At 37.9% G+C, this 19330-nt stretch overlaps 1 protein-coding gene across 2 annotated transcripts in view; it reads right to left on the reverse strand.

The window, feature by feature from the left end:
• Positions 1-19330, reverse strand: part of LOC106070965 (thrombospondin type-1 domain-containing protein 4-like) — a 150564-nt gene that overhangs the window by 18388 nt on the left and 112846 nt on the right. For both annotated transcript variants that reach the window (XM_056018267.1, XM_056018275.1), the window contains 5 exons: positions 11883-11995; positions 5494-5554; positions 3950-4055; positions 1137-1267; positions 507-714 (listed from right to left, as the gene is read on the reverse strand). In XM_056018267.1, the coding sequence (XP_055874242.1) occupies positions 507-714; positions 1137-1267; positions 3950-4055; positions 5494-5554; positions 11883-11995 (619 nt within the window). The remainder of the gene's footprint in view (positions 1-506; positions 715-1136; positions 1268-3949; positions 4056-5493; positions 5555-11882; positions 11996-19330) is intronic.

Below are 19330 nucleotides of genomic sequence, written 5' to 3' on the forward strand. Positions count from 1 at the left end.
CGGCAGCACTTGCAAGACTCAAAACAATCTGGAAAGAAAAGGCGTAGACTGATGCTTTCCCTGGTCACGGCAACATTCTTGTATGTTTGTGAATCTTGGACGCTGACTGTAGAGCTAGAGAGGAGGATCCTAGCAATGGAGCTAAGATACTACAGAAAGATCCTAGGTATCACTTGCAAAGACTGCATAAAAAATGAAGAGATTAGAAACATGATTAATACAGCTATTGGACCCCACAATGGCATGCTAACCACAATTTAAAAAAAAAGTGTGGTACCCTAAAAATCCCGAAATTCCAAAAAAAGTTCAAAATCCCAGTCTTCACCGAGATTCGAACCCAGGACCCCAGATTCGGAACCCAAGCCCTTAACCACTCAGCCAGCCGCCTCCAAAGCGCTATACAATCGTTCTATTAATCATGTTAATTTGTGTTCAAAACTATGTCTTATGTTATTTTTGTTCAAGAAAGTTCGTTTAACAGACCAGAACGTATCGGCGCTACTGACCTAAGTGATTCCTGCTTCGGCTCAGTTCTGTAATGTTGATGTTTCTGGCCCCAGCAGGTATGGTCGTGACCTCGCTGTAAGCACGGATGGGCAAATGGGTCCGGGTGAAGATGCCCCTTATGAAGCGACAGCTGGAGCCGTCCCCGCCACATACACCGCAGTGGTCGACAGGAGTCTTGGAGCCAAGAACACCGTCACAACCTGTGTGCTGAATCACATATAGGAATTTGAACTTAGTGCTAGAAGAATCAGTAAATTAACAGTAAAACACTAAACTATCTCCTTTCATACTTTGTGATCAATAGGGCAGATGATGTAAAGGTCATATGTTTCTGTGGCCCATGGTTAACGAGGGTGTCATGTGGCCAGCACAACGACCAAACGTTTTTTTACCATTCCCTAATTAATGTCATGTCCCCATTAGAGTTGGGAGGCATCAGGGGGCCCAAAAATCCCGAAATTCAAAATCCCACCTTCACCTAGATTCGAACCCGACTCGGTTGGAAAACAAGCGCTTTACCACTCAGCCACCATGAATTCAGCAATGCGGCTAAATCTTACTACTTCAACTTTGAATGCTAGACATTAAAAAGATGGTCCATGGTCAAGAGGTGTATATGCAACACTCACCAAACACTTGCCTTCCATACAAACTGCAGTGTTCTCCTCGTTACAGATGACCCCGTCGTCCACAACCTCCTTAAACCGGGCGTAGTAGCCGTGACCCACGGATTTGCAGGACAGCTCACACGGGGCAGCACCTGTCCATTGAGAGAACATGGTTACATAGAGAGTAGAGTAACATCATGTAGAGTTACATCATGTAGAGTTACATAGAGAGTAGAGTAACATCATGTAGAGAGTTACATAAATAGTAGAGTAACATCATGTAAAGAGTTACATAGAGAGTAGAGTAACATCATGTAGAGAGTTACATAAATAGTAGAGTAACATCATGTAGAGAGTTACATAAATAGTAGAGTAACATCATGTAGAAAGTTACATAAATTATAGAGTAACATCATGAAGAGAGTTACATAGAGAGTAGAGTAACATCATGAAGAGAGTTACATAGAGAGTAGAGTAACATCATGTAGAGAGTTACATAAATAGTAGAGTAACATCATGTAGAGAGTTACATAAATAATAGAGTAACATCATGTAGAGAGTTACATAAATAGTAAAGTAACATCATGAAGAGAGTTACATAGAGAGTAGAGTAACATCATGTAAAGAGTTACATAAATAGTAGAGTAACATCATGAAGAGAGTTACATAGAGAGTAGAGTAACATCATGAAGAAAGTTACATAGAGAGTAGAGTAACATCATGTAAAGAATTACATAAATAGTAGAGTAACATCATGTAGAGAGTTACATAAATAATAGAGTAACATCATGTAGAGAGTTACATAAATAGTAAAGTAACATCATGAAGAGAGTTACATAGAGAGTAGAGTAACATCATGTAAAGAGTTACATAAATAGTAGAGTAACATCATGAAGAGTTACATAAATAGAGTAACATCATGTAGAGAGTTACATAGAGAGCAGAGTAACATCATGTAGAGAGTTACATAGAGAGCAGAGTAACATCATGTAGAGAGTTACATAAATAGTAGAGTAACACCATGAAGAGTTACATAAATAGAGTAACATCATGTAGAGAGTTACATAGAGAGCAGAGTAACATCATGTAGAGAGTTACATAGAGAGCAGAGTAACATCATGTAGAGAGTTACATAAATAGTAGAGTAACATCATGAAGAGAGTTACATAAATAGTAGAGTAACATCATGAAGAAAGTTACATAGAGAGTAGAGTAACATCATGAAGAGAGTTACATAGAGAGTAGAGTGTGAAGAAACAAATTCCTTTAATTGTAAAGCATTTAATAGTATCAAGGCAAACATTTCTATACAAGCAACTCCACTAGATGGTCTTTCCTTGCCCATGTTTACAACACACCCGTGACTTTCCGCAAGTCCCCTAACTCCAACACTTGACCGTGTTTCACGGTTGACCACACATAGTAACCGTGCCACAACATAGAGTAGAATCATGTAGAGAGTTACATAAATAGTAGAGTAAAATCATGTTATGACCCAACAAACAAGTCTAGCTTACGTAACAAAAATGTCAATCAAACTAGCGCTGGGATCATACACTACCAGATACACTATAGTGTGACTATAGTATACCCCACCAAACATTCTACCATATACTTCACCAGGTTCTCCATCAGACATTCAAACAGATACTGCATCCGGTACGGTACTTTCCCAGATACTATACCAGATACTCCACCAGTTACCATACTAAATACATCACCAGATATCCATTACATGCACAGACATTAGAGATACAGAACAAGAGCATTGGTCCATATAGATGTAGTATAAAAACATGCACAGACATTAGAGATACAGAACAAGAGCATTGGTCCATATAGATGTAGTATAAAAACATGCACAGACATTAGAGATACAGAACAAGAGCATTGGTCCATATAGATGTAGTATAAAAACATGCACAGACATTAGAGATACAGAACAAGAGCATTGGTCCATATAGATGTAGTATAAAAACATGCACAGACATTAGAGATACAGAACAAGAGCATTGGTCCATATAGATGTAGTATAAAAACATGCACAGACATTAGAGATACAGAACAAGAGCATTGGTCCATATAGATGTAGTATAAAAACATGCACAGACATTAGAGATACAGAACAAGAGCATTGGTCCATATAGATCTACTATAAAACGTGCGCAGAGGAGGCTCAACTATATCATAACTAAAACACAAGAGGTTTGGGCTACGAGGCCTTCGCCAGCAAGAAACAAAGGAAGAAAAACAAACAATGAACACAAAATGAAGCTTAAAGTCCAAATGTATTGGTACGAGTGAAATGATCCTAGGTTCATGGAAAAGAAGTTAAATCAGGAAGGCTGGACTAAAGATGTAAGGATGTGACAGTGTCACACGAGGGCCGGAGGAGGTCATATAGATTCGTTTTCATCTCATTGTATAGAAACATGACAGAACGAAAGTCTCTGAGATGTTCTTGCAGTGGCGAGAATTCTGAACTCATTTGAACACAACACATCATTGACATTCTAATGATCTTGTTTTTTAACTCTTTCTCTCCTAACTGACGATACCAGCGTTGATTCCACCAGAATGTGGTAAATAATTACGGCGAGAAAGAGTTAAGGAGAAGGTAATAATAAAACCACTTTTGTATATATCAAAGGAGATGAAAACATACACACACCCCTTTTCATTTCCGCAACCACCCATCTGTTTTGTGGCACTGTCACGCCCATCATTCTTAATAATAGCCCCGCCTCCTCTTCCTAACGTTGTCGCGTGGCTAGACATGCAAATAGAGAAATTCTAGAGAAAAAAAAAGGGATGTAACCACAAGGCACACATACTGTTGATGTAAGGTTCCCAAACATACGTCTTGTGGCCATAATACACGTTGTTCTGTTTGGCACACTCTCTGGTCCGGTAATCTGACCGCTGGTCATCATTACATCTCTGAAAAAAAAAAGGAATTGTAGCATCAATGATTATCTGCTTGATGTACAAAAGTTACGTCTAACTTATAAGCTCGCCTCAAAGTCGCGAAAAAATAGCGCGCCAAAGTCGTGACAAATTGTAGCGCCCCGAAATCGCGACAAAAAACAGTGCACCAAAGTCGCGACAAAAAGTAGCGCCCTAAAGTCGCAACAAAAAGTAATGCACCAAAGTCGCGACAAAAGGCTATGTACTTAGTTCTGGTCAGTAAAAGTAAAGCGACATTTTGATAAAATGACTTTAAATAAATTATAGGTTTTGAACTTCTCCTTTGTAAATCTGAGACAGTCATTGTGGTCTCCCTTCTCTTGCCTCCTCACTATCTCCGTGTCTCATTTCCCGCTTTCTTTCGATCTAGTGACAAATCTAGTCAATTCATTCCCTCTCTAACCAATTCTAGAAACTTAAATTCTCTCAATCTATAGAAAAGAGTTAACTACAGGCCGAGTTTCCACATACGGTAGAACGAAACATAAATGGATCTACAAGAGTCCAATCCTACATCTAAAATTCCGAAAACACCTCATTAGCGGTATAAGAGCAAAGAGACTCGACTAACAAGAGCAAGAATCGAAAAGGGAAATAAATACAGAATTTTATCTTTTGATTAAAATTATCTCCCTTTTTCATAAGCTATTTAAAAAGAAAATAGCGAGGTTTCTTATATTTGAAAAAAAAAAACTAGCCACGAGTGAAGAAAGAGGTGGTAAGTGAAAAGAGGTGCATTGATGGGGATGTAAAGCCTTCCTTTTGATGGTATATAGTCAATCATGTAACGCCCCTCTTGTGATGGTACATAGTAGATCTACACCCAATTAACATTTTTATTATCGAAAAAAAATTCCGATTTTAGAGCCTACTGGAGATGGTCTCTTACAGGTGAAGCCTCCCAAACATCTATACCAATTACGATAAAAGCTCTTTCGATGATATTATCAGTCGGTCCATCATATGACATTCGCCCAGAGGCCCGCATACTTGCTAGGGCCGCCTATGAAATTATGTATAAAAAAGGAAAATGAAATGACTTTAAAATCCACTTTAATACCCGCATGGAGGGAAAGAAACCTTCCTGGACAGGGGGGGGGGAATACATTAAACATTTTTACATGTTTATAAATTGTCCTATAATAAAAGTCGTGGCGGGCTAAAGGACGACAAGTCTGTTGCGTGACATGTATATTTCTCTCCCTTTGTTCCTTGATGTGCTTTTAATCCCGTTAATTTTTTGGTGTCCAGGGAGCCGCCATGGTAATAAATTAAACATTAAGCAGTCCCGAACAGACAAGTTTACATTTTATTTAAATACAAACTTTTAAAAGAATGTCTTTCCCTCTTTATTTCAGGGTTGTTGTTTTTTACATTTCTCGGACGGAGCAAGGAAAGGTAACTTACTTACCCGATTGTTACAAATCTGATACTGTTTTGATGGTCCTTGACACACTTGTTCTCTCCCTTGCCTGTGAAGTTTTGAAAAGCTAGTTAAATAAAAGAACAGCCAAAACGTGAGAGAAAAAAAAGTGGAGGAAACGATTCTACCCAGGGCCGGCTTTAACACTTTGGAAACCCAAATGCTAGGCGCTGAGCTAATCCGCTAATGTAGCTTTTTCAAAAGTACTTGACTCAGGGCCGGTCCTACAGGTTGCGGGGCCCTATGCGAAACGGATTTTGCGGGGCCTAATTTGGGTTGCGATGAGTATAAATAAGTGAAAATTAAGACTTTGTATTAGAAAATAAATTCGTCTTTGCATTTTATTTATAGTTTATTAATTACAAAATCACTGTCAAGAATTAACTTTACGAGCCATCTACAGTAGATAGTAGTTTTTTCACAAAAAGCCGATAAACATTCAGATCTGCCTTTTAGATTTACTATCGACTAGCAAAATATCGCTTTTTTTTTTCTATATCTATATTTGTATGCCAGTGACTATTAAACTAAATTAAGTATAAGAATTGTTTTGATTAAAATTTGGCTTATTATTGCATTTTTTTAAAATGAAAGCTGACAATGCCGTTTTTGTTTTTTTTTTTAATCGCGAGTAGGATTGGCGTTTTCCATATTGAATGAGACCCCGAAATGACAATTTTGTCTGTTTTAAGGAGATTTGCATCAATTTTCAGAAGATTTTAATAATTTCATGAGATTTTCATGACTTTTTCTTATGTTTGATAATTTCAGGAGAATTCCAAGAACCCTTTAATATTAAGTTAAAATGGTTTAATAATTTACACCTAGAATTCGCATCGCGCGGGGCCTTTGAAAGCGCGGGGCCCACTGCGGCCGCATAGGTTGCAGTGGCCTAAGTCCGGCCCTGATTGGACTTACAGGTATGCACTCAAATCACGTCTGCAATTCCTATTATTAGCTTTACGCTTCTGTCAATATATGTGAAAAACAATTAGAATAATTTATTGTGATCACTTTTCATCATCCTATCGAGATGAAATCGCCTTCACAACTTTCTATTGTGTGACCACCGTGGTGGCTGAGCGGTAAAGCGCTTGGCTTCCGAACTGGGGGTCCCGGGTTCGAATCCTGGTGAAGACTAGGATTTTTAACTTCAGGATCTTTGGGCGCCTCTGAGTCCACCCAGCTCTAATGGGTACCTGACATGACACTCTCTATAACCGTGGGCAATTTTAAACAGATGGCCTTTACATTACCTTCCCTATAGATCGCAAGGTCTGAAAAAGGAACTTTTTTCAAAAAGATTGTCATTATTGAATTGATTTTCATAACAAGTGTGTCTACCTAGCCCATTGTCACATCCTTGGGACCTAGGGGAACTCACAATTATAACTTATTTTTCTTTTTACTGGGTATCAGTAATATAATTTTGTATATGGCTGCCCCCTTGCAATCCAAATTTCATGGACATCTTGCACCTGTGTAATTATCACTAAAATACAGTGAACGCTCCCTGAGAACATGCAAGTAGACCTACCCAGTTTCATAGACCGCAAGTATCCGTATGAGAACCACTGAAGCAGAACACAGGGCAGTAGACCCACCCAGAGTCATAGCCAGCGTGCATGAGGACCAATGAAGTGAATGTTTCCAGGACACATGCCAGTAGATCCACCTAGTGTCATGGACAGCATGCATGAGAACCGCTGAAGTAAGCGTTTCCTGACCACATGCTAGTAGACCCACCTAGTGTCATGGACAGCATGCATGAGAACCGCTAAAGTAAGCGTTTCCTGACCACATGCTAGTAGACCCACCTAGTGTCATAGACAGCATGTATCTAGACATGTCAGCTCTGACAATCAACAGTTGATTTATTGCCCAGTTTCAACATATGCTGAAAATAAACACCTACCGGCGCCCTAAGATCTACCGGCGCCCTAAGATAACTGAAGAAATATAAACAAAAGATGATTCTGTGTATCTTAGTAACCCGCTCCGTGCAGCACTACGAAGAGGATTGAAGAGAATCACTCAATTAATAATATTTCATAGGACACTCGTAGCAGACGATAAGGAAGACACTTAGTTATAAGAAAATGTCTACAAAAAGCGAGAATACTGATTTGTATACAGGGGCGTAGCAAATATTGTAGCTACCAGGGACAGAAGTTGAGTTATTTAGTACACTTCCTCTGTATATATCATTATCATACTCGTACCCTAAGCCAATGATCCTCAAACTGGGGTTCAGTGTTATGGTGCGGTAGTGACCGATAGTTTTATGGAATTGAGTTATATTGTTATTTTATGTTATTTTTTTGGTCCTAATCAGTTAGAATAATCTGTTACCAGGTTTACAACGTCAGTCTAAAATAAAAGATCGACCGATTGTTCCTTCAGAATGGAAGATTATTACATGTTGGACGAGACCTCCAGCAGGACGGCGAAGATGGCGCCAAGAAGAGTTCTAGTTATTTTTCATGTTCTTCCTTTTACTTCTGGAAGTACCCCTTTCAGATCTTGCCATCTACAGGGCAGATGATGTAAAAGTTTATGTGGTCCACGGGTAACAAGGGTGTCATGTGGCAAGCACAACGACCAACCACCTTTACTTTTCCCAAACTATTGTCAGGTACCCATTATGGGTGGACTCAGAGGAGCCTTAAAGATCTTAAAATTAAAAAAGAAAAAAATCCAAGTCTTCACCAGGATTCGAAACCTGGACACTAAGAGCTTAACCACTTAACCACCACGACTACTCCTGGTAGTTTCAAAATGAAAAACAAAAGATTAGTCCTCTGCTCATTAAATACAATTTATGTTTATACTTTTGGAAATTCCAAGAACTGAATTTTTTTCAAATGACTAAATATTTAGCGGTTTTATAAATAAGGGATTCTGAAAGGTGGCGTGAGTGTAAATATTTAGAGTGGTTGTGAGTATGTAACTTTTTTTCACCCTGAGTATTACATTTCCAATTCTGATACGCATTAAAACATCTGTCCCATTTGATGGAGGCTTTCTGTGATAGTGAGGAAACAATAGAGGCAATCTTCTCTGAGGCTTGAACTGAAGAGGCGTTGATGCTGGATTCATCCATAGATACGGAGTTTATAAATAAAGATTTTGTATAAGTTTTTTTTTTTTAAATGTTTCATTAGTTTCAAGCTGAGGAAGTTGCAGTTTCACTTGGATTGTCTCCTCCTGTCAGACTCCTTACGTGAGCTGCAGTGATTGCAACAGAGATGCATTAAGGCTATTTTTAACTCTAGTGATATTCCCGGAGCTATATTTATATATTAATAGATACACTAGAAGAGTATTAATAGAATATCTTAAAAGGGGAGAGGACAGGGTAGAGGGATGCTGTAGTCAGTAAACAAAGAGAAAAGATTTGTAATTCCAGGTAGACGATTTTAATTTCCAGATGTAAGATTGCATTTTCCAGGTACAGGTATAAAATTGCGATACATTGTCACCGACAGGAAGAAACACTTTTCTACAGTTTGAATGCGCGGTGGCTGAGTGGTTAAGCGCTTGGCTTTCGAACCTTGGGCCCTGGGTTCAAATCTCGGTGAAGACTGGGATTTTGAACTTCGGGATTTTTAGGGCGCCCCTGAGTCCACCCAACTCTATTGGGTATCTGACTTAAGTTGGGGAAAGTAGAAGGGGTTGGTCGTTGTGCTGGCCACACGACACCCTGCTTGTTAACCCTTGGCCATGGAAACAGATGGCCTTTACATCATCTGTCTAGATCTCAAGGCCTGAAAGGGGAAACTTTACTTTTTTTTTTCTTTTACAATTTGCAAAAATTGAAACGTTTTTTGTCATTGTTTCATTAGATATAAAAAAAATATATAAACTGTTTATTTCTTTATCTAACCACAACGTGTGGGGCAGAATCTTCTGATTATAATAGAATATCTAATATAATCTTCTAAAATTTGAAATTACTTTTGTTGATGTGTGTTTTATATAGGTTGCACCAATCGGTGTTTGGGAGTAACATCCCTTGTAACTGTTGTTGTCAACCAATATGGCGTTAGATTAAACAGCTGATTTCATGTCTTATAAGTTATATCCAGAGTCTTGTTATTATTCGTTCATAATAATCAACAACTTTAACGTTTCTTGTCCATTTCTCATTAGGCGTATAAATCTATAAACTGTTTATTCCTTCTCTAAACATCACAGCTCGGTGTGCTGATATCGAAACAAAAAACAAAAAAAAAAAAAATATTATAATATCGTCCAAAAAGACAAAGAGATGTGATTGTCCAATCACGAAGTGATCAATCTTAAAGGCGCCATCAAATAAAATGTTATTATATAGTAAAGAAAATGATCTTTTCTTCAATTTTCTTTTCAATTGTTTTATTTTTCATGTCATAGATTTACAACGCGTACCCTTTTATTTTTCCGATTACAATGTCGGATTGGATGTTATTTTATCATAAAAATAAACAAATATCTGGGCTGGAAAATAAAATATAAATATGAACATTGATTTTAGAATCTTTAAGTAAAAAAAAAAAAAAAGTTAACAAATGAGTCAAATTTTTTTTCCCATACACCTTTTAGCGCTGATTCATAATTGTTATTAATTAATGAAAATATTTTGTTATTAAGATAAACGTTCAAGTGCTTCTTGTAAAAAATGCTAAATTCATATTTCTTCCTTATTTAGATGTATGGCTGATTGTTTCTATAGCAGCGGTTCTCAACCTTTGTAGCTCGGCCACCCCTTTTTACAATCCCCCCACTCTGCCGCGACCCCCCCACACACACACACACAGCAATAGAAGAATAGACAATACCAATCCATATTTATTCGATGGTCTTAGTCGACCCCTGGCAAATGGTCAATCGACCCCCAAGGGGGTCGCGACCCACAGGTTGAGATCCCCTGTTCTATAGGCCATCGAAGTTTAGCATGATCATGTATTTGTGTGCCATGTACAGGTTCCGCAAGATTGTCATTGCCGGAAGTGGTAATGGATGTAAGCACTCCACTACCTATAAAATGCTTCCCAATGGCATGCGTCTCAAATAGCCTCTGACAACCAGTCCAACTCCTGGCCTTCACGTGTGGCTCAGATATTGAGTCCGGCGGAACTGTTCTCACTAACAGGAGAAGGGGCAAAGGCGAGTAACTGGCGCCTTGACCAGTAAGCTTCGGGCAGGAGGGGCTCGTTAGCCATGGCTGGCTACCCACCTAGGAGAAATAAAACTCTGAATTCAAACCTCTGTTGCCTTGCAGCTATACACAATCATGGGAAAGGCTTCGGGAGTCAACCCTGAGGAAAAGTCAGGAGCTGGCGACCCTAAGGCAGTTTGCAGCACCCAGTGCTACACTCTGACAGAAGCTGCGACGCCGCTGACCCCAGACTGTATCGGCACTGCCGTTCCTTTGGAATTATCAGCTGCGTGGAGAGGTGGGAACTGATGTGTGGGCGACATCGTTCCGACCACAGCTAATGCCTAGGCATTCATCTCACCGAGATGATCCATTGTCGCTTCGCGAATAAAGAAGGCCATAGATGCCATGTACAAGGCGTGACTTTTTCAATTGTTTTTTTATTATTATTTTTTTACTTTATTTGTAAATTGTTCACAAGTTTCGGATGTTCTTTCAGAGGTGAAGATAAATCTACTTCCTAGTTACTTTAATGGACTGCGTGTGTGTGTGTGTGTGTGTGTGTGTGTGTGTTGCCAAGGTGACGAGGAAGAAAGGGAGCATTAATTTTTTGATTTTGAAGAATGATGACATCACAACATGGTCTGTCATAATTGATGGTAATAACGGCAGTGCACAATAGCAAGACAAATGTTGTCAAGTATAATAAAGATTATTATTATTATTAATTAACAAAACACTAAAAACAATGAAACCCATTAAATATTCAAAAGAATCGAGGCCGAGGGGGTAGATGGTTAATTTCAAGATGGGGGACACCTGGATTTTTAAACTAGATTCATGAGTGCAACCATTTTCATTCGAAATCTGGCATTAATTCCGGATAAACTGGACATTGTATTGGTCAGTAACACAATATGTGACATTAGAAACACCATGTTTCATAGAAACACATTAAGAGGTTTACTACATTGTACTCACAATGCCTTGTATTGACACATTTGATAACTATGACTACTATGACATGGGGAGGGGTGCGCGAAAAATCATATAGAAAAACGGGAAACAATTACGCTGAACGAAATTTGAATATTCCTGAACTAACTATCGTGAAACATGTCATTAAAAATGAATTCCTTCTCTTTCTTTAGGCGCACTAGCTAACCACTTTATTATGGGCCCACCAGTGGGCCTCCTGTTTTGTTAAAGTTACAAGAGACAGTGTCCAGACACCTACCTGTGCGCTACGTGACACCGACGTATCCTGTAAGCTGTGCCATAGCCGCAGGAATGACTGCAAGATGACCACGTGGTCCAGGGGCCCCAATCACGTGTTATTCTGTTAACTGACTGAAGTGAAAAAAAAAAGTCTAGGTTTATTATAATAATTACAATAATAATAACGGTAGATTTTAATCGCCCTGATCTGCTGCTCATCGATAAAAAAGAAAACGCCGCTACCATTATGTTACAGCGCCGTACCACTGTCTCATAATTTAAGAAAAACTGAGTTGGAAAAACAACATAAATATGGGAACCTTGGCTTAGAGATTAAGTGTTTATGGAAGTTATCTAAAACAACAATATACCCCATTGTTATATCAACCGAGGGGATAATAACAACTGACCTCACAGATACCTTCAAGGCCCTTGGCATTCCTAGGAACATCCTCGTTGCCTGTCAGAGGGCGGTACTTCTGCAGATCTGCCACATCACCAGAAAATTCCTCGGTGGAAACTGATAAAAGGACTACGATGAATTTTGTTTCTCTTTAACGAAACTCGACCCTGGCTGCGCCAGGGAATGAATACTCGTTCTTTTCGAACATAATAATAATAACTTAATACGTAATGCCGAAACTAATAATTATGGGATATCCTATAAACCGCTTAACAACCTATCAGTGGGGCGAGAGTTCGAACCTCGGTGAGAGAAGTCTTAGCTAAACGCCCAAAGACAGCACGAAAATCTCGTAGATACCTCCCCCTCCTGACCAAGCATGTCCATTGAGCTACAGAGTGAAATAAATTAATATTTATTCAGACATAACCAACTTGATGTAGAACTAACTTTCAAATAACAAAAAAAAAAAAATAATAATTAAAGTCACCGATAAACCTATGCGGTATAAATGTTTCAGTTTAATGGCGCTGGAATAAATTGGTACTCATGAATTTTTTCTAGCGTATGAGATACAAAATGTGCACATACAATAGTACACTTGATGAAATTGTGCTGTTCTTTAGGACACCAGGCAAACAAGAGTATGAACAGTAAAGAAACACATTAAGTAATACGATTATTTATAACGAGCCGACCCGCGGCGTAGCATAGGCCCCCCTCTCTCTCTTTTTTTTTTTTTCTGAGCCTCGCTCTCTGTCGCCGCCAAAGTTAAGTGGGGTAACTCTAGTCCGACTTGCAGAAATAAAAGAGTTATCTCTCTATGACTTTTTCATCGAGGGTTAGAGCGGCGCCTTCGACATACGGAGGTCACGGTTAGAGAGCCGGCGTACGTGCGTGGTTGGGTGACTTAGAGAATTATATATATAATTTGGTGTTTACAAGAGAGAGAGAGAGACAGAGAGAGAGAGAGAGAGAGAGAGAGAGAGAGAGAGAGGGTTGACTGATGTCAACTTGGATAAATAAGTTGGATTGTGTCAAACAGTAGAACCACTATGTATCGAAGTATTTTTTTTTTCAAATTAATAATTAACAAGTCTATAGGGATAGCCCTGAATAGTCCCGATAGTCACGAATTAAAATTTCGACACAGCTGCTAATTATTCATTTTTTTCAAAGCTCAATCTGTTTCTTATATTTTCTGTATTAAAAAACAATAAAATTACACATTTTCATATAAATAAAATGTAGGATGTATTAATCGAAAGAGATCTTAAATGAGGTTTCCTTTAAAAAAAAAAGAAAAAAAAAGATCTTAACTGACTTTGAAAAGTGTAACTTAATTCATAAAATGTGCTATCTGTGAGCACCGGAAACATGTGACCAATGCACTTCATGGGTGTGTGTTCTGTTACTTGTTCATATCTCTGCTACTTTTTAGTAGGGGTGGGGACAACAAGTTCTGCAGAGTACCACTTCGCTGCCATTGGCGCAGTGAAGACAAAACACCTGACCACTGACAAGACTTTGAAAACACTGACAGGTGGGATTGGGGAATGCAGGTGTGCTCAGGTGTTACGTCTGCTATGTATTTCATCCGAGCTATGTGACCAGTGCATTGAAAATTCCTTGTCGACAAATGAAAAACCACAGATAATGTGACGTCATTTGGGCTTTAGGTCCAAAAATAGAATACTCAAGGAATTAGAGATATAATGTATTCTATTTTGTTTATCTTAGTACAAAACTTTCTATCTGGCAGAATCTGTTACGCCCATTCAATTCAAGGTTGTATCCATATCCAGATTTCTTGGAAAGGGGGAAGCGATTTTATTTTTGTCTGTTTTTTTTTTTAATTGGTGGTAATTACAAGTGTTTCAAAGAACATTTTATATCATTAATTAAGAGAGAATGGAGATTTTTTGTATTACTGCGACTTAAAGCAGGACACGTATAATAAGTCACTGTAAAATGTGTTTTCTGGTTGTTGGTTATTTGTCATTATTTGGTCTCAATAGAAAATCCGCTGCCGAGGGCAGACGTAGACGGCGGAAAGAAAATCTAAATCGACCACCGGCGGACAATGATTATGCCAGCGCTATAGGTGGCAAAATATGTAGGTCACAGCTGGGGCTGCGTAGCCATGGGAAAAACTGCATTCCTATTTAATCTTCAGACAAGCCATATTATTCATTTGTCATTATGACATGATAATTAATTTTTTATTTAATATTTTATTTAAAGACAACATTTTTAGACCAGTCAAATGGGGGGGGGGGGGTGTGATTGCTTTTTTTTTTTTTTTACAAACCTTGAGAATGTCTAAAATTTAAATGAAAACAAAGATACTCTGTGGCTAAACAAGATAAGTGTTGAACACATTGTGCACATTTTCTTTTTAAAGTAGGAACAAATTATAAAGCGCCGGATTTGTCAAGGCTTATCCCCCCCTGAATCAGGTTTCTTTCAAGAGAGTTAATCCCCTTGCTCATTTTGGTTAATGAGGGAAAGAGAACTTTTGGTCCCCCCCCTCCCCCCCAAAAGCAATTTTGATATTTCCTAGATCTGTTTCAAAATGTTTAAACTATAAACAATAATTTAAATTACTTTTTTAAAAAAATATTTTATTTAACAAAACTTGCATCCATTCTACCTATCTGTTAGAAAGTTTCTACACGATGTTTCTCCTGCACCCGATCTCGGATCAAGCTGAAATTGTGCACATTTTTTTTTTACTTTCACCAGACTAAACAAGAATCAATAATAATAAAAAAAAGCTAATTAGTTAATGGATAATTAGTAATTAATTTTTTGTTTGGTATCTCGAACAAGGGAAAAAAATTTTACTTGACTGAAGTGATGGTATACTCTTAATTAGTCCACTTTCTAGGTCGCCGCTTTGAAGTAATTTTGAAACAAACAATAGATAGGCCCCTATTTATAAAAACTTTTTTTAATAAGCGATTCCCTGGAGTAACACAGACTAAAAACGCAAAATACCTAGGTGTTATAATAAATGATAAAACTGTCATGGAATCCACATATTAATGAAACTATAAAAAAAATCAAACAAAGCATTAGGATTTATTAAAAGAAATTTCTATAAATCAAATAAGAACATATAACTAAAATGTTATTTAACCTTGGTTAGGCCAATAATAGAATATGCATCCTCCGTTTGGGACCCCTCAACTCAAGAAAACATTAAGAAACTGGAACAGACACAAAATAGAGCAGTGAGATTCATAACAAACGAATATTCACATTTGACTTCAGTAACACCTTTAGTAAAATCACTCAATTTAGAAAGCCTTCAGGGTAGAAGTCTTAAAAGTATAGTAGCAATCATACATAAAACACTGAACCATAATCTTCAAATACAAAAACAAAATTTAATAAAATACTCGGAAAAACACAAAGATAAAGGCACATTCCTCGTCCCATATGCTAGGACAAATCTGTACAAATGCTCCTTCTTCCCTAGAGCATGAAATGGGTTGCCTGAGCTAGCCAGAAAAACCAGTGAATTGGCAGAATTTAAGTCATTGGTTTATATGCATGACTAAACGCGTAGGACGTAATCATCTTCTTTTTTGAAGTAACGTCTGTATTATATAAGATAAGATAGTGGTTAGTGTTTTGGCTTGAGGAGGCTGAGGAGCCTTTAGCCATTGAGTTCAGGTCTTTCCCCTTTTATTTTTTAATAAATGCATTTAAAAAGCGATCACCCAAATACACCCTTATTTCTGCTAGCATCCCCTTTCCAACTGTTCCATACCAGTAATTGAATCATAGCGTATTGGCAAGCTAAAAGCATGAAATCGCTCTAAAGAAAAACAATTGGTAATCGCACTGATTTATTAGATCAGTGTTTCCCAAACTGTGTTGCGCAGAACCCTGGTGTTACACAAGGCCTGAATAGGTGTTCCAAGAACTACTAGAATATTTAACTAGCAGGCCACCACGTGAATTAATCTCTCTAAAAAAAAAAAAAAAAAGTGTTTCGCTAAATACTCAGAATGTGCAAAGTGTTCCGTTAAAGAAAAAGTTTGGAAAAACACTAGTCTAGATCTATTACATATTTCATTACATGACTGCTCGAAACTAACTGATACAAGTACGCGTAGTTTAAGCTTTATTTTTTTTAAATATTTTTCTTGCTATTCCCACAATTGTATGCGCTACTAAAATGGAAATACACGAGTGGTTCTATAGTGCGATATAGAAACAATTGAATTCCCCATCGGATTCGTCAAGGACCATCAGCCATAGCGCCCCGATGACTTTACTATATAGAATCGAGGACGTTTGGTTTTAGAGTCGAAGCTATAATTCCAAAATCGGAATTCCAATATCAGATAACTATAGTTATAGTTGGCAGTATAGTTGGCAACGTAGGCGCGAACTATCGCACGGGAAATAATTGTTGTCATGTCCATAACATGGCAACATTCTCGCACTGGAGTTGTGTTTCTTGTTTTACTGACACGACGAGAGACGGCACTGCTGAAATTTGATACTTTAAAAAAGTTCACTCACCGTAACTGTCCGAAACAAGAAATTCATTTTAAAAGAAAATATTCGACCCTCCGAAAGAAACAACTAATAACAATGACGATGTGAACTTTGAACTCAGACGCAGACTATTGAACGTACGTAAATTCAGATTGATCTTAAGGGTACGATGTTAAGTTTGGGCAGAACAACCTGGATCCAGATTCCTATTTTCTACTTGCTTTTTTTTTTGTAAGCTTATATCAGCTCACCCCGTTTGTCTGACAGTCGGATACAAATTTTTTACACGCTATTTCTCCCACTTCCTATTCACGGATCAAGTTGAAACTTTGCACAATTATTCATTGCCGGATCGTCCCTAACGAAACATAAATCGATTAAACATTAACCAAGAACTCTATTAACTAATGGTAATAATTTTTTTTTGATATAGTAAAAGGGACGTAAAGCTAACAGTATTGAGAGACACGATTGTAAATGTGCAGTTCTTGCCCTTATATAAGCTTTGATTTTTAAAACAAAATTTTGTTCAGTGTTATAACAAGGATACATCACTTCAACTAGTAGGACTGACTATTCAATGAAAAGCTACCGTCATTATTACATCTGAATGTTCTCATGAACCTCGTGAAGTTCAAGTAAAATAAATTAACATCTTTGGCAGGATTCGAACCCCAGACCTTTGGTCACTACGTCTCACATGAAAAAAAAAAAAAGTAAAGTATTTTTTTCAGACCTTGTGATCTCTAAGCCAGATGATGTAAAGGTCGTCTGTTTCTGTGGCCCACGGTTATCATGTGGCCAGCACTTCGACCAACCTCTTTTACTTTCCCAACGTATGTTGGGTACTCGTTTAGAGTGGACTCAGTGCTTCCTAAGAATCACGAGATTAAAAATCCCAGTCTTTAACGATATTTGAACCCGGGACATCTTGGTCCAGACACCAAGCGATTTCTTACTCAACCACCACGCCCCATATTATCATACCAATTTATTTTTTTGAAAATTCTATGTGTCAGTGCCAAAAGTTGTCTAAGATTAATTAAAGATTGCTGCATTTTATTTCGCCACTACGTCATGTCTACAACATTGAGAGCTGTTTGAAGCGAGCAAACATTATGTTCGATATCACGTGACACTAATGAAACGCTGGTAAATGAATACCAGGGGATGGATCAATTAGGAGCTGATCACACAGATCGATAGTTCGAGACAGACGTAATATAAGGATAGGTCAATGTTCATTCATTTCAAGAATCTTTGTTGGACTGTAAATATAATAGTCAATAAGTTCTCCTATGTCGTATTCTCACAGGTACTTGTGATAATCATTCCATTCAAGAATCTTGGTTGGAGATATAAAAATAAGTTTTCACAGGTTTGTGGGATAACAAACAAAACACAGACGTGGGCCAAACTGGTTCTTATCACTCATCGAATGTGAGATCGTCATTCTATTCGATATTGATTTTCTTTGATGACCTAACGCCACAAAACTTCACTCATCTAACATAACATCACTCATCTAACATCTATATTTTAAGTAGACAAAGACGTCGGAACCGCCGTATATTTCCACAATAGCAGAATCCTAGGAGGAGGCGCGGTGGCTGAGCGGTAAAGCGCATGGCTTCCAAACCGGGGGTCCCGATTCGAATCCTGGTAAAGACTAGGATTTTTAATTTCGGGATCTTTGGGCGCCTCTGAGTCCACCCAATTTCCTTCTTTTAAGATTTAGAGATGGATTCTGCAGCCAAAATAGTGCTGAGCCCAGGCAGAGGTAAAGCTAAGGATTTGGGGGCCAGGAAAGCTTGACTTCTTTAGGGGCCCCTGCATTATGACATTCGACACCATGACATGAGATAATAACGTAATATTGAATGTAAACACAAATTTAGGACACTTATTTGTGGGTCCCCCCTCAAGTGGGGGCCCGGGGGGAATTTTCAAATTTGAACTGGTTACGCCACTGAGCCCAGGTGTACGTTGAAAGTGTAACAACTTTGGGGCTAAAACGTAACAATTAAGCAATTAAGCGAGACGTGATTTGCGTTTGACACTCGCTTTGTATGGTCCAAGAAAAACTAGTAACGGAAGAAAGACTCACTCATCATAATGCCAATCGTAATGATAAATGAAACATCAAAAGTTGAAGTTATTGTGACATTTTGGTCAATTAACGTTATAGTTGCATTTGGGCCAATCAATGTTATATTTACATTTCGGTCAATTAAATTTACAGTTAAATTTTAGCCAAATATAGTTATAGTTACATTTCGGTGAATTAAATCTATAGTTACATTTCGGTGAATTAAATCTATAGTTACATTTCGACCAATTAAATCTATAGTTACATTTCGACCAATTAAATCTATAGTTACATTTCGGTGAATTAAATCTATAGTTACATTTCGGCCAATTAAATCTATAGTTACATTTATAATTTTCTGTCTTTAATTAAGCTTAAATTCTAGACTATTTCATTTTCTTTAGAGTTTAGTGCCACACTGTTTAATCACGATGTTCTCAATAATGTTCTTTAATGATCT

This window comes from Biomphalaria glabrata, chromosome 1, assembly GCF_947242115.1.
Source record: "Biomphalaria glabrata chromosome 1, xgBioGlab47.1, whole genome shotgun sequence".
NCBI classification, from domain to species: domain Eukaryota; kingdom Metazoa; phylum Mollusca; class Gastropoda; family Planorbidae; genus Biomphalaria; species Biomphalaria glabrata.